This window comes from Lagopus muta, chromosome 5 (assembly GCF_023343835.1).
Source record: "Lagopus muta isolate bLagMut1 chromosome 5, bLagMut1 primary, whole genome shotgun sequence".
NCBI classification, from domain to species: domain Eukaryota; kingdom Metazoa; phylum Chordata; class Aves; order Galliformes; family Phasianidae; genus Lagopus; species Lagopus muta.
This window is the reverse complement of record NC_064437.1, coordinates 59,126,602-59,142,212: the sequence shown is the minus strand read 5'-3', so window position 1 is coordinate 59,142,212 and position 15,611 is coordinate 59,126,602. Positions and strand designations below refer to the sequence as shown.

At 41.0% G+C, this 15,611-nt stretch overlaps 1 protein-coding gene across 1 annotated transcript in view; it reads left to right on the top strand.

Annotated features, from left to right (window-relative positions):
- The window catches only part of GFRA1 (GDNF family receptor alpha 1), a 142,595-nt gene that overhangs the window by 78,321 nt on the left and 48,663 nt on the right, over positions 1 to 15,611 (top strand). The window contains exon 4 of the mRNA XM_048945933.1: positions 7,371 to 7,710. Within this exon, the coding sequence (XP_048801890.1) occupies positions 7,371 to 7,710 (340 nt within the window). The remainder of the gene's footprint in view (positions 1 to 7,370; positions 7,711 to 15,611) is intronic.

The following is a 15,611-nucleotide window of genomic DNA, read 5'->3' as shown; positions in this document are numbered from 1 at the left end:
CTCAACGTGATTTTTAAATAGTAGCTAATGTTTACCCCTTAATCCTCACATAATACTGTTCATCTGCACTCACACTGAACAATAAGGAAGCATTGCCCCCTTGGTACTTGTAGCCTTACAGCCCCGGGGGGGTTGCTCACAGCTTAATGGGATTGTAGGTATAGAAGAAACAAAGCACTGGAAATACATCATTATGTAATATGATCTCTCTGAAACAGTGTATATGACCAACAAAGTGAACTCTCAAGTGTCAACAAGCACATTTAAATGTAATTTTTACCACTTCAACTGGAAAAAGACAAAAAGAACCTTGAAGGATCAATTACAAGGGTCGTAACCTTGTATTATCTGATTTGCTGTAATATTCACACAAGCTTTATTGGAATGGAACATAAATTTGAAAAATAGTGAGATTAGAAAGGATTGCAATGCTAGAGCAAAGAGCTAGAAGCTTTCTCCTGGCTTATTTTGCTAGGGCAGCACTTTAGAGGGAGCCCATTATAAGCAGGAGAATAGTAGTTATGTTAACACGGTAATTAATCAAGTCCGAGGAAAAGAGGAAACAAGTTGTGAATTCAATTCTGCAGTAATAAAAAGAAATGCTGAAAGTTACCCTGTAAATTGGCATGACTTTGGTAAACAGTCCCTCACTGTGTCTTGAGAACTGCACGCAGTAAATCACTTCTCATGGCAACCGTGTAGGTTTGAATATTTTCACAGTTTTATGCTGTATTTCTGCAAGTGCGAGTTCCTTCCAATTCTGTTAACTTACTATTAAGCTAATAATAAACTACTGAACGGTACAACATGAGAGCATTTGCAGTAACACAGTTCCACTGTGAATGTTTCAAAGGGAAATTAATTAGAAGAACTCAGCTGAAACCGTGGCGATAGCTTTCCTCATCACAAAACCAGCCTCTGACTCGACACAGAGCATGAATTGTATATGGAATGACTGCAGATCTCTGCTCCACAAAAGAAGTATATCCTGTATATGGCCCCAGTCACGCGTAATCCATCCTTAGTGATAGTGCAGTGCAGGTACATTAAGAAGACCTTTACACTCTACAACTCTTTAGTGTAGAACTGAAATCCTTGGTGCAGTAATGTAATAAACAGTGTTTGGATCTGTTTCCAGCAGCCTCTGTTCAGCAGCCTGTGATTTTGTTCATGCATTTCTGCTTTCTACATGAGATGCTTTGGACAGAAGTAAAAGTAGCATTAAAGAACAAAATTCTTGAAACTTAGATTATTGAAAATTCAGAATAACTCCACTGAATAAAATTGATTTAAGTATGCTGGCGTGAGTATAATGCGAATGCCATCCACATGAAAAAAATAGGAATCCTGGCATAACCTTTCACGCATTTGTAGCAGAAAGAAAAGGTGATAGATCAGGATGTTTGTGTGAGTGAAGACAGAATTTAAGCAGGCAACCACAATGTTATTCATGCTGAGGAGCAGGGTTTTCCTCTCCCTCACAGCTTGAATCACAAAATCTTGAATCAGTTCTTTATAGGCTTTCAGGACTTTCCTCTTTCATTAACTGTAGGTTGGAGTAAATGTACCTCTGCTAACCATTTGTGCTTTAGCCAGGAATTATCTGCTTCTTTCCAGAGAAGACAAGTACCAAAGGAGCTCTTCAGTCATTATTTCCCCTCCGTTTCACCAGCACATATCTGGCATAGGAGTTTTCTTTTGCGATCTTTATCATTGCACCAGGAAATGATCAACTAAAGGATCTAACTCTAAATAGACAGGAGTCCTGCTAGGTGTTAGAGCCCAGACCCACTGGTGAACTGGGACAATACAGAACAGCACACACAGCATGTGGCCCTTTTAGAATTAAATATCCAGGAATGGGCCAAGACATGGTTTTATGCATGTAAAAGTCAGGAGTCCCTGCTTCTGGGTGGTAGCTAACATTTCTGGTACAGTGCACAGAATCCTGTCCCTAGAGTATTAAAGGTCAGATTGGATGGGACCCTGGGCAGCCTGGTCTAGTATTAAATGGGGAGGTTGCTGGCCCTGCGTGTAGCAGGGGGTTGGAGATTCATGATTCTTGAGGTCCTTTCCAACCTGGGCTGTTCTGTGATTCTGTGATCCTTGAAAAGTTAACAGGATATTTTGTATAAAACAACATCGACAACAACAAAATTGCACAGTAAATGTCTAGATAGACAACAGGAAATACAGAAACTGTGATGTGTTGGAAGTCCTTGGACCTGAGGAGCTGGATTTGGAGCCTCGGGCAGCAGGTGCATCCATCTGTGCCGCAAGCAGTGTCTGCTCTTGGGAGCAGGCAGCTTACTGGGGGAACTGAACAGGACTCAGTCTGCTTTAACAGGGCACCTAGCAGAAGATGTCAGGGTGCTTTATTCATTGAGGCAGTGATCAGAGCAGTCTTTGAGGAAGCAGGAGGCCTGTGCTCTGTAGATTTTCATATAGCCTTGGAGGAGAACCTGTGGGCTAGAAAGAGGATGAATTGTGCTATAGAAAGGATTACTTTGTCTTTTTAAGGGATTAGATGAAAAGAACGCAAGCAGGATCACATCTCTGCAGCCTTGCAATTAAGGCAGTCATCTTCAGGGAGGGAGTCTGGGTTTCCAGTCATTGTATTTGTAAGAGAAGTGACTCTTGTGGGCACTGGCCAGAGCCAGCAATCTGTCTCCCAAGGAGAGCTCTTCCTCTGAGGCTGAAGCATCATGCTGTCTCTGGTGTTAGCAGAATGCACCGTTTCCTGTGCACCTTTCTGAGAATACCCCAAAGTTAGGTGGTTTGAGAATATTTATGGGAAATGAGAAGAGTGGTTCTGATTATCTACGTGACGGATGGCAAGGTCTGCCAGATCCCGACTTATAATGCACCAGTGAACTCTCATAAAAACAAAGTCTGGGTCTTTCTGAAGAAAGACTTTAGGCACAGCAGTTGTCCAGTGGCATGGTAGCTGAGTGATGAACACTTTGTAATTGTGTTTTGATTCACTCTAAGCTATGTTAATGCTCATGATCTCTGCAGGGGTTTGATTTGGGATTAGAAATAATTTGTCCATGAAAAGGACAGTTTATTTGAATCTAGTGAGACACAGATAACAATATTGCCCATGTTTTGCTTATTTGTTTAATCTGCTTTTGTTACAAAGCCCAGGTGCTTTGGTGAACCCCATAGCAGTGCTCCCATTAAATTGGGATCATGGTTCTTCTCCATATCCAGGTCAGGTTTTGGTTCCTCTGGGTGACATTCTGCATCTGCTTTAGAGTAGACCCGTACCCATATGGTCACCTCTATCCCTTTGCAATTTTGTATTCCATCACATTAACTTTTACTTCTCTCTTTACAGCACTCCCTTCTCTAAATATCCCAGAAAGCCTACTAATACTAATTACTTGCAAATAGTAATTGTAATTTTAAAAGCAACCTCAGTAAATAGCTTTTTATGTACTGTAAGAAAATTGAAAGCTATGTCTATTCTGCTGTTTAATATGAATGCTGTAGAACAAGTAATAGTCTTCTATCTTACCATGTAACGGGGACATGAATAAGCTCCCAGTATCCTCTGAGAATCCCTTTGTGTGCAGTGTACCATGGGGTTGAGGAGAGAGCCAAAGGCTTAGTAGGTGCAGAACTGAAATAGAAATGGAAATGCAGGAGAGATGAAAGATCTTGAAAGAGAGCATATCATAAGGAAGATCAGACAGGGCAGAGGAAGCCCTCTTTAAAAGTTTAGGAACATCTCTGGTTAAAAGCATTTGGCTTCTTTCTGTTGTTTTATACAGGTCTGCATGAGGGCTTGAGTTCAGAACTGCTGCAGTCATAGAAATGATGTGCCAGGGTAGGAAGTTTCAGGGGGCAAGAAATGTTGAAGTGGTTGCAGCTTGTACTATAATGCAGGGCCCATCATTAAAATATATCAGAAAACATCTCACCCTGTATGTGAATTTTCAAGGCACAGTTGGCTGGGAAATGGTGGTCCACATGGGTGTAAGTTAGGATTTCTCAGCCCCTTGTTGCTGCCCCAGAGCTTCTGCGCTCATTATACAGCAAGCTCTCACATAGGAGGACTGTTTGGGCATCCTTACTCATTGTTTGTGGGCGGCTGCTTTCCCACCCAAGCTCCTGGCTATGGCTGTTGTGCTGTGACTCCTCCTTGCAACTGCAGCAGGCTGGTGCCCTGAGCTGCTATTGCTAATGGCTCTGGTGATTTCTGGGATGAGCATTGCTGGCTGCATGTGCAGACCAGTGCCTCACGCACACCCACGTGGCACAAGGCATCACTTACAAGGCTGGAAGTGGCTTACCTGAGAGTCTGCAGAGATTTGGCAGGAGCTGAGAGCTGCGTGATTTGGCACAGATTTCCACAAAGGCAAAGCTGACCTGGGAGGGAGAAAACTCTTGGTGGGGAAATGCAGCAGGCAGGAAGCTTCACTTGTCCCAGGTTGTGGTCTGACTGCCTTCCATCCTTACCCAAATGCCCCAGGAGAGGAGGAACTGAAAAAAAGATCTTACACGGAATTTTCCCGAGGGACACTGGCAGGAAAAGAAGCTCTGGATTAGATCCATTAGCTCCTAACTTAGTCAGAACCTAGTGAGAGCCAAACTTCTGCCTGTCTTAATAATTTAAGCTTTTCAGAACAGAAGCTGGGTGAAATTTTGACTTTATATATTACTGCTGTGTAAGTAATCCTCAGAAACATTCTCAATCCTGTTAACTGTTTGTAGCTACCACAGGATTTAAGAATAATCACACTGCACTTCTTCAATAAAAATAAAGCAGAAAAATGTGTTCTGGATGGTAAGTTGTGTTAAAACATGATTTAAAAGCTTGGGAGAAGCTGGCACTAATGAGAAGTTTAGACAGTCTCATTTAATTCAAGTGCAGTTGGTGTAGATTTCTTATGTGCTTTGCATTAGTCTTGGTTATAAAAGATAGAAATAAACTGTATAATGTGATGATAAATACACCACAAACAATAGCTGGAGACATATGGATCAAAATAGAGGAAGCAAGTGGCAAGTTATAGCCAAGGGTAGTTAAAAACAAACAAAAACCAGAGAACATGATCAATGCTCAGAGTTCACACGGGAATGCAATTCTTGGGTATAAGTTATATGAAAGATATGACTGAGCACTGCTGTTCTGTCTGAACACTTTGCCAGTAATTCAGCTTTCCTGCAAGGTAACATTCGCTGCTGTTGGTGCTTTCAGTGAATTTGGCTTATGCTCTATTTTTCTGAATGCTTCATTAACCTGTCCTTTCTGATTTCTGAGGTATTCATATTCACAGCACTTTGAAATTTTGTAGCAGCATTTGCTACTTAGTTCAACCTTTATTGGGAAATGTGTATATGATTATTACTAATAAGTGCTTTATTACATCTTGTTGTTTTTTTTTCTTTTTTTGTAAATAATGCTCTATAGTGTACTGCACGGTAAGTTGATGTCTGTTTGCATTGATATGCACCATCTAGAGCTCTTCCACAGAATCTGATTTTAAAGAGTGGAATTCAGTGGTTTGACTCCCAGGCACAAACAACCATGTAATTACTCTGCAATCACACAGTAATTAGCGTGTACTATTCATATATTGCATAATTATATGCCCTGCAGATTACATAGTAATTATATTTGTACCAAACATATAATTCTATATACTGTATCACAGGAAAGAAACTTGGAGAGTTCATGGTTAATATTATAAGTTAATACAATGCAATTATATAAAAAATCTGACAATCTTATCGGAGGGTTGTATTTGGATATCCCATCTCTTCTGCATCTGGTTTAACTTAAACTGGTAGACACTACTATAAGGGATTCTTGGCTGTTAATTTATAGTCAAATGTAGTATGTTTATAATGTAATGTGTGGAGGTAAGCAGAAACGTACAGCTGCTCGTGCAGGAAGCTGGGTGTGGGAAGGATTGGTGAGAATATTAAATACTTAAATGACAAATGTATGAACACACTGAATGTAGTTAGAATGCGTTGTTAGAGTGAGAAACAAATGTTATGGATTTTCTTTAAGTGTTGGGTTGTTTCTGGCTGGCTGAGATGCATGGGGTGGTAGCAGGTAATTTATACACATAGTGGCATCCACGGCCATAATCTCAGGCACCGCTGGTTCAAGGGAATGCAGCAGCTCTGTGCACTGTGGGACAGCAGCTTAGCTGTCCCATCCTTCTGGCCATGAGGAAAGAGGAGAAATTGGTGTCCTGGTCCGGGAATGGGGCAGAATGGTGGGAGAATGGAGAGGAATGGCATTGAGTTGTACCTTTGGCCATTCCTCCTAAAAGATAGATGCAATGTTTTTGATATTTTGTTCAGCTTGCAAATTCTGTAGCAGGGGAAAATTGATGCATCTTCTTGGTTCTGTGGCATTGGCATTCCCATTATCCAAAGCAACATTATGATTATTCTTAATTGAATTTTGCGCTCTAATGCCAGTTGCCTTCGTTTTCAAGCAAAGCATATGTTGGATTTTAATATGTGGATAATGTATTGCAAAATTAAATGTGTAATTATAATCTTTTATCTGAGTTTAATTTATTTTTCTCTAACTTATAGTGTGTGCATGTGCATGCATGTGTACAAGGGAAAGTGAATCCTGGTATTAAAATGTTTCTTTCACTGTGACTTGTTAATTCTGTGTCAGACTTAAAACTCACAGCTTCATAAAACTCAGTGTTCAGGTGGCACCTACAGATCTCATGAAAGTCTCTTGGTCAGAGCCCAGAGCTCACAGGCGTGGTGGGTTGCCTCGGAGCCCCTGGAATAGTGAGGCTCCACTGCTTGCCTTGTGCTTGTGCTGCTGTCTGTGTTGGCTACTTTTATACCTCAGAAACTGTGGTAGCAGGCATGTGGCTTTTACATTCTGCAGAGTACATAAATTACATTTAAATGTTGTTTCTTGATGTAGACACAGGATATCAGTTATACTGTTGAAGGAAAAAAAATAAGAGAGTAACTTTTTTCCAAACCCAGGCTTAAGAGTCCTGCTGAGTTCTTGTGCAATGGGCCACATGTATCCCTCCCAGTTTACCAGCATAATGGCATTTAAGTGAGGACAAGTCTTACCCAATTTTCATCCTGCATGTCAGCTGCAAAGATGAAGTGCAGCCTCCTGGTGCTCCTGGCTAAGCCATCACCATTTGATGGTTGGACTAGATGAACTTAGTGGTCTTTTCCAACTTCAGCGATTCTATGATTCTGCCCTTAGAAACATAAGCAATGGTCACAGGTTCTGGCACTGCACGTTTTGCATGTATCAAATATATAATCAGGATCTCGTTAACACAATGAAATAAACACAAGCGTCAAAACACGATATGAATGTGACACGTTTCTTACTGCTGTTGTGTTGTTTTTTCTAGTGGAGCCAGTACTTTCAAAGGGGAACAACTGCTTGGATGCAGCAAAAGCTTGTAACCTAAATGATACCTGCAAGAGGTTCAGATCTGCTTACATAACCCCCTGCACCAGCAGCACGTCTAATGAAATCTGTAACAAGCGGAAGTGTCATAAGGCCCTCCGGCTATTTTTTGACAAAGTTCCCCCAAAGCACAGCTACGGGATGCTCTTCTGCTCCTGTCGAGACGTAGCCTGTACAGAAAGGAGGCGGCAGACTATTGTTCCTGTGTGTTCATATGAGGACAGGGAGAAACCAAACTGCCTGAATTTACAAGAATCCTGCAAGAAGAATTACATCTGCAGGTAAGATAGCACATGGCAGGGGAGTGATTAATGAGGTGCCAGAGAGAACTTTTTGGTACTGCTGGATTTGCCAGGAGTAAGGGTTAGAATGTCCACTAGGCAATAGGAGTTGGGGAAAGCAGCAAAAGTCTCTGACATCCTTAACAGAGTAACAAAAGCCTGCATCTGGTTACCGTGTGTGCCTTCTTCAAACTGCTCACAGCTATTCCCTCTCGTTATGGAAGAATCGTTAAATGCCTGGTTTAATTTTCACAGATTTCTGTTGGAAACATTTTAATTAATTAGGTGTCTCTATGAAATGATATCTCAAAGTTATTTTTATGTCCCATTAGCGGCCAGGTGGAAATAGAATTATTCATTATAATGGGATTTATTGTCACTGTTACCTAGCCTGTAAGCTTGAATAACAGTGGATGCAAGCCACATGGTGGACTTTGTGTGTGGTCAGAATACACAGATTCCATGCAGGCTTTTGCTTCGTAGGAAGAAAAGGGGACTGCATCCCACTGTCTTTTCATTGCTATTTTAGGCTTGGAATTGTTTTCTCTGCCCTCTTCTGGCAAAAAGGCTGGGCTGATGTAACTGGAGGGTCATTGATTTAGTGACCCGATCCCCAGTCTCTTCCCTTGGTGAGCTCAGCACAGAGTGTTGCTTTGCACGACAAACTGGCTCCTTCCGCTGTCAGCAACTTCTCTACAGGTTATTGCATGGTGCTTGCTCAGTGGCATACAGATCCTCCTCTGCCCTTAGGAAATGCTTTACTCCTGCTTAGCATTGTGTATGTTTATATAAGAATGCTGTTCCAGTGCTGTGTTTATGAAGTCGTGCCCAAGAATCCTAGTCATTTCTAATGTGTGCATTCTTTGTACGTAGTTCACCAAAGCCTTCAAATTAGCAAGTGAGGAAATAAACACTATTGTTAAATGTCAAGGACACCAAAGATATGTGCATATATGCCTTAAATAAGTACTTTCATGTGTCTGATAAAATATTTACTTTGTTGTTTACGTATGAGCCCCCCTCCAGTGATCCTGAACCCGTGACCTGAGCACCACATGTGCCTGAGGTGCTGGCAGGGGAGGAGCAACAGAGCTCTGCTCTGCCCTATGGCTCAGGGATGGCAGGTGCCACTGCTGTGCTGACAGACTGGAGCAGCTTTATGTTAGGGCAGGATTTTCACTGCAGCCCAGTGAGGCACATTCAACACCTTGATGGCTATTGCAGTTTGTGAGAGCTGGATGCTGGTTCTGGAGTCAGAACCACTTGTTTTCCATTTCCACGTTGTGTCATCAGTCTTTTTGTTTGCATAAATTGTTAGACCTAGATTGTCTTAACACAGGCCCTGTTAAATAGCAGAGTTACAGCATCTTTGCTGTGCTTCCTGCCAAAATTCCAGTGTTATGGTACTAATGAGATGGGGAGAGGGCTTTATTGGGACACTTTTTCCTGTTTTTCAGGCTGTGCTCAGAAATTGCTTAGTTAAATGAATGCCATTACTTCTCTTATGACTGCGTTTTTCTTTGGTCAGCTTTAATCTAATGTTTTATCAGCAGCAAAGTTTTTAATAGCATTTTGTTTAATCTGACTTCATGAGCCTGGTGTCGTGCTTTCTCCATTTCAGCTGCAGAAAAAACCTTGGTAAAATGTCTGCTCCTGTTGCCCAGAGTTGCAGCCAATGCTGGGGTGGAAATGGATTTCTTTAGATTTTCTTCCTGTTGCTGCTTTTCTTTAAACTGCCAAATTAAAATGTTTGGACTCATGGGCAGGCAAACTTTGTGGGTCTGGGGCAGGATCAGCAAAAAACAGCACTTGACCCTGCACCTGGGGTGCAGCAAATGTTGCAGGATGCTGACAGTCATCCCCTATTAATGCCTCGTGGGCTGTTTGAACTGCTAGCAAGGTTAGTTCCTTTCCTCTCTCCTGTCCAGGAAAGGGGAAATCAGCAGTAGAGTTATTCCATTTCATCCAAAACACAGTGAAAGGCATTTTCTTTGAATTGTTGTGCACTTAGAAGGAGGTGGTGTGGTTTGTTCCCAGTGATTTACAAGAAAACAGCGGCTTGGGCAGGAGAGGAAAGAAAGGGAAGTAGAGATGACATCCCCTCCTTGCTATTGAAAGTTTTGGCATTGATAAATATCAGTCTGCATAGTAATTCTAGACATGTTTAGAATAATTAAAAGCAGTAGTCACAAGACATATAATTCTACCTCCGTTAACTTCTTGTTCATTTTGAAATCAGAAAGAGTATCTAAATGAGAGAATAATTTGAGGCTGTGTTCTAACTACTGTGAAACCAAGTCATTTAGAAACTGTTATTTGTGTGCCTGTTACATGTACTGGAGCTTCTTCATAATGCCAAGTAAGACAAGGGGGGCATGTTCTGAAGCATTTCTGAAAGTCCATATTACTTATAAAATATACTTGGGCCCATGCAAATATGTATTTCAACATTCAGTTTGGGATGCTTTTAAGAGCTTTGTTTTGGATGCACAGGATCACAGGGGTTGGAATGGACCTTGGGGATCATCCAATCCAACATGCTAAAGCATCATTCCCTAGAGCAGGTTACACAGGAAAGCGTCCAGGTCGATTTTGAATATCTTCAGAAAAGGAGACTCCACAACTGCTCTGTGCAGCCTGTTCAGTGCTGTCACCCTCAAAGTAAAGAATTTTTTCCTCATGTTCATATGGAACGTCCTATGTCCCAGTGTGTCCCTGCTGCATCTTGTCCTGCTGCTGGGCACTCACTGGAAAAGCCTGGCCACTCCACTTCACTTCCACCCTTTAGTTATTGATAAGCATTGATAAGATCCTCTCTCAGTCTTCTCCAGGCTGAACAACCCCAGGTCTCTCAGCCTTTCCTCATAAGGGAGATGCTTCAGGCCCTTTCTCATCTTTGTGGCACTGCACTGGATTCTCTCTAGAAGTTCTCTGTCTTTCTTGAACTGAGGAGCCCAGAACTGCACACCGTAAATATCACTGAATCATAATGTCACTGGATCATAATCTCACCGAATCTGCTTTTGAAACAGAATTAAAACAAGTGAAGCAATTCAGCCAAACTGCGGCTACCACACGTTTATTCTTTTGTTTTCTCTTCTATTCATCCATCATCTGTTATATAATGTGAACTCTTAATCGAGGTGAAAAAAGGGGGCCAGAAAAGTCAGGAAATGCAAATAAGTTCTGACTTATATAAATAGTTCTAATTTTTCAACTTCATCAAAATACTGAATGGTTCATTTTCATTATCATTCTTATGCTTGCTTCTCCTCATATCCAAGTCCATATCCCATATTTGAAGCTTTCAGGCACACCTTTCATGTATACCTGTCAATTCTAACTGAAAAGAAAGAAAAAACAACTGAAAGAAAAAAAACAGAAAGAAGCCATTAGAATTCATTTTATTATGAATATAAACAAAACTTGTAAGGAAAGTCATTTAACTGTCAAAAACTTTACCCAGTTGTCCTGGAAAAGCTCAAACCCCTGAGAAGCTTCCTATTTCAAGTGCTTCAGCCACCAGTTAAATTCCATAAGGTTGACTGGCATGTTTTAGAAATATCATTCTGTTGTGAAAACAGAACAGCATGCTTTATTTTTGCCAGTATCACTTTGACAATATTTAAAAATTCTAATTCCTTTGTGCTACAGAAATGTGAGTCATTAGTTTGGCTTTTTTTTTTTGTAGTAATCAGTGTTTTGAATTTGCATACGTCCTCTATCTTCTGGATAAGTTCATCAGGAACTGAGCAGAATGATAACAATACAGACGTGACTTACTGAAAGAACAGAAAATTAGAAGAGTATCAATTCAGTCACTTGCTGTAAAGATCTGAAAAGAAAGGTATTTATTTTCTTTGTAGACTTTTTAGAATGCTTTTTTTTTCCCCCTCTTAATTAAGATCTAATTGTAGAAAGTAAGGTTCTTGTCCTTCAGCACTGCTGTACTCAAAATGGTGGTGAAACAGTCAAAAAGTTGTTCTTGACCAATTTCCAAATAAAACTACAATAAAATTATTTTTGACACTCAGTGTTCACAGGGCCAAATCTTTATATGTGCTTTCATTACCATTCATTGGCATGTGCTCACCCCTGGTACAATCGTTTGGGGATACTGCTGTCAGCAGTTTCTGGTCACCTTTCCTGTTCAGTCTTTGGTGCAAGAACCATTCAGTTCTGCTTGGAAGATGTCTGCGTGTGCAGGTAGAAGAACCTTCTGTGTAGATCCACAGGCATTTTTATCAGTGCACAAAACAGGTCGTTCACAGTAAAAGCCAGAAGAAAAGCTCAACTTACCGTGTTTCTTAAAAGCATACAAAACTTGCCAAGAAAATCATTTACCTTCTTTGTATTCTGTTGACATTTTTTACTGATAATTTGCTGTGAAAAAGGAGCCTCTGTTTCTCTGCTCGTTTTCCATAAGGCATGTGCAAATCAGTGAGTGCTTCATGCTAGTACCTGTTTGTGGCTTCTCTGCAAGTGAACACTGGGTGTTTCTGTAGCTGGTTACACTCTGCAAACCTTTATGGGTAAGGAGAGGGGTTGGTCAAACACTGTAGGGAAGTTTATGAAGAGGTATGTCCTGCTGTAGAAGAGAGGAACCCAGACTCTCGTGTCAGTAGGGAATTGTCTCTAGTTGCATTGTTAACAGGTGGCAGGGAACAGGGCACTCAAGGGATGTGTGGAGGAGAGAGGTGGAACAGAAATAGGCTCTTTTCTTCAAATTTTCTTTTTCTCAGACTTCGCTTTCATTTTTCCTGCTTCCTCTCTTTCTTTACTGTCATGCTTCTTCCCATTGCTTAGCCTCCTTTCATCTCCTTTTCCCGGGTCTCTCATCATTATCTGACTTTTGCTGCCTCTCTGCCACATTTGAACCCTCTCCATTACAGCTGCTTACAGTTCCTTCTCACATCTCTTCTGTGCGCTGCTCTTTTCCTCCCTCAATATCCTGCCTCAGCCCAGCGATCATCTGTGATTCAGAAAATGAAAGGGAAACATTGATGCTCCTTCCCACTTGAGCCCTGTGGCTTCTGCTGGTCACAAGACAGTTGGCCAGCAGCTGGGCTGGACTGCTTGGTCTCCAACTGGCTCTCGATGCAGGGGTTCCAACACTCGCTGAGCACTGTCGTGAAGGATACAGTGGCAGTGGTGCAATTCTAACAGAATAGGGTTTGCATCCCTCTGGGGTGTTTGTATCAGTTGGGCACTCCAAACTGTCTGACATCTCATTGAGATTAGTGTTTGCTGTCAGTATGCAAAAGCAGGACAACATGTAGTTTTCATAATGCTACTAAGGACATTAGAACAGGGATGCTGTTGATTTCTAGAGATGTGCAGGCAGTGTCTGTATCATATATACAGGGAATGGGCAAGAAATCCATTCCCATAGCTGCCTGGCTAACCCTGCTCTTGATGCAGGATGTCTACAGTGTAACATGGTTTGCCTGGGATGGGGCTACGAGCAGATCCCTCTGCTCTCTGAGTACAGTGTCGATGCTTGGCAAGGAAAGGTCCCTGGTTGCATGTGACCAAGTGAGAGAGGAAGAAATGGCAAATCTGGTTTTCAGACCATATACTGCAGCATGCCTACAAGCTTACCTCACATCTGGAACCCAGCCTGTGCTTGGAGAAGAATGATTTATACATATATATTTCATGAATATATATATTTGCATATATATGCATATATATATATATATGCATCTATATATGCATGTACGTGTGTATATATTTATGTATATATATGTATATGTATGTATTGCTAGAGGTACCATAGTTACAGAAAACAAAGCAAAAAAAGAATTAGTGAGGAATTATCACATTTCATAAAATTCAGACAATGTGGTCTAGTGGGAGGTGGGACAGAATCTGGTGTGCTTGGCAGCAAGACATATGAGGGTGTATTAGAGTTTGGGGTAGGGGGGGAAATGCTAGTCTGGGGAAAAAAAAATGTAGTGTCTGGAAAATAAGCAAAAACCTTTCAAATCAAGGAAAAGTGAAGTGGAAAGCTTGGAATATTGTATTATTTTCTTCCTTTCTACTCCCTCACGTGATTCATCACATTGATGTCTTTCATTAAGAGAGTAAAATAGACGCAGTATTCATCTCCCTTCCCTGCATCGAGTAAACAAAGGTCATTTTAAATTTCTTTCCTCTGAGCAAACCTCAGAAGGAATCGTGCCATTCCTCCTTAAAACATAACCATAAATCCCTTCGGAATCTTAAAATCAGAACACCCGGCAAACCAAGGCTGCTTTGTCACTGTTAAAGTGTAGATAGATCTCATTCTGTGATGCCAAGATTTGCTTGGCCAGTCCTCATTTATACTCCCTCTGTTCTGCTTAAGAAGGTCTTGAAGATTAAAAGTTTGCTGGATGATTGACATTTTTCCAACGGAAGCATAGATGCAAGCAAAGATACAGTAATTAGAAAAATAGCTCAGTTGTATTCCCGCACCAAACCTTCACATCGCTTTATGCTTTAACAGTGAAGAGGAAATCCTAAAGCACAGGGGGTTTTATGCTCTAAGAAACAGTAAGCACACGGTATCTTTGCACTGAGGTCCTTTGGCACGCAAACTTGAGACGCTCCAAGCAGCATGTCTGCAGCCGGCTAGAGCCTCCAGCCATTCCTGAAACCCAGTAACCACGGAAAGGTAGTGTAATTCTTTTGTGCCTGTTATCTGTAAAACAGATATGCCTCAGCATTGTCAGAGCTCTTTGGTTCAGCTGCCTGATGTTTTGCATGGCGTAGCTTTGGCAATATCCCTCATGACATTGAAGTCCTGCTATTCCTTCCTCATCATTTTTAAGGATTAGAGGTAATCATGTTGCTGATGATTCATTATTACTTGTCTACAGAGTTACGAAAGTGAAAGAGGGAATAAAGTAACTGTGTGACCATATAACAATCTTAAAATAAACATGAATACAACTGATTACACTCTTAGACCATATTTAGATATGTGACTTTCTGTGTCAGTCTCTTATTAGCAAAAACAGTTCAGTGGGTTAAAGTACTCACAGCCACCAAGTATACTATAGCTCTAAGAATCTGGGGGTATTTGTATCATCCAAACACGGCCCTTCATCTCTGTATCACTTCATCTGTTTCCTTACTCTAAGTGAGAAAGGAAAACTGCCTATGTAATAAAAAACAGAGTACAGATTAAAAGCGTGATCCAGAAAGGGGGTTACAGCTGGGGGAATTGGGCCTTCTTGTTTCTTTATCATGTAGGACAGATGAAATCATGTTTGTTAATGAAACAGCTTTACCCATGTTTAGTCAAAAATATTGAAAGCCAGGAAAATTAGATTTTATATTAAACTTTAATAGAATCTACATTTGGAGCAACTCATGTTTTTACGGTTAAGCAAGCTCTTAATTGCTTTGCCGGATGAGGTTCCAATAAGAGCACTGCCACAACCGGTTCACTGAATTGTTAATTGAGAGATTTTTGTAGAGAGTAGTCCAGCATCCACTGGTTTGCATGAGTAGCTTCCACCCTCTAATGTGTTAAATCTGTTGAGGAGGACACTTTTGATCCCCTTTAAACATATGCTCTGTCACATTTGGCTAACCTGCTGTTTTAGAGGAAAAATAAGGAGATACGTATCACACAGTAGCATTGACTTAAATAAATCAACATGTTTCCCGTTCACCTTAAACTATGTAAGTACTATGGGCAAGAAGCTACTGTAAGTTTAATGTGAATAACAGAGATATTCTGTCCAGTCATTTACCTGTGACTTCAGTGAGTTTATTCCTGGGGTGAATTTGGATATTCTTATTTTGTGTAGGTAAATCTTCAGGCAGTGCTAATTAAAAGAATGTCAACTGATTTTACCATTCCATTATGCTGGACTTTGTAAAGGTTATTTATATCACTCTACATCAGG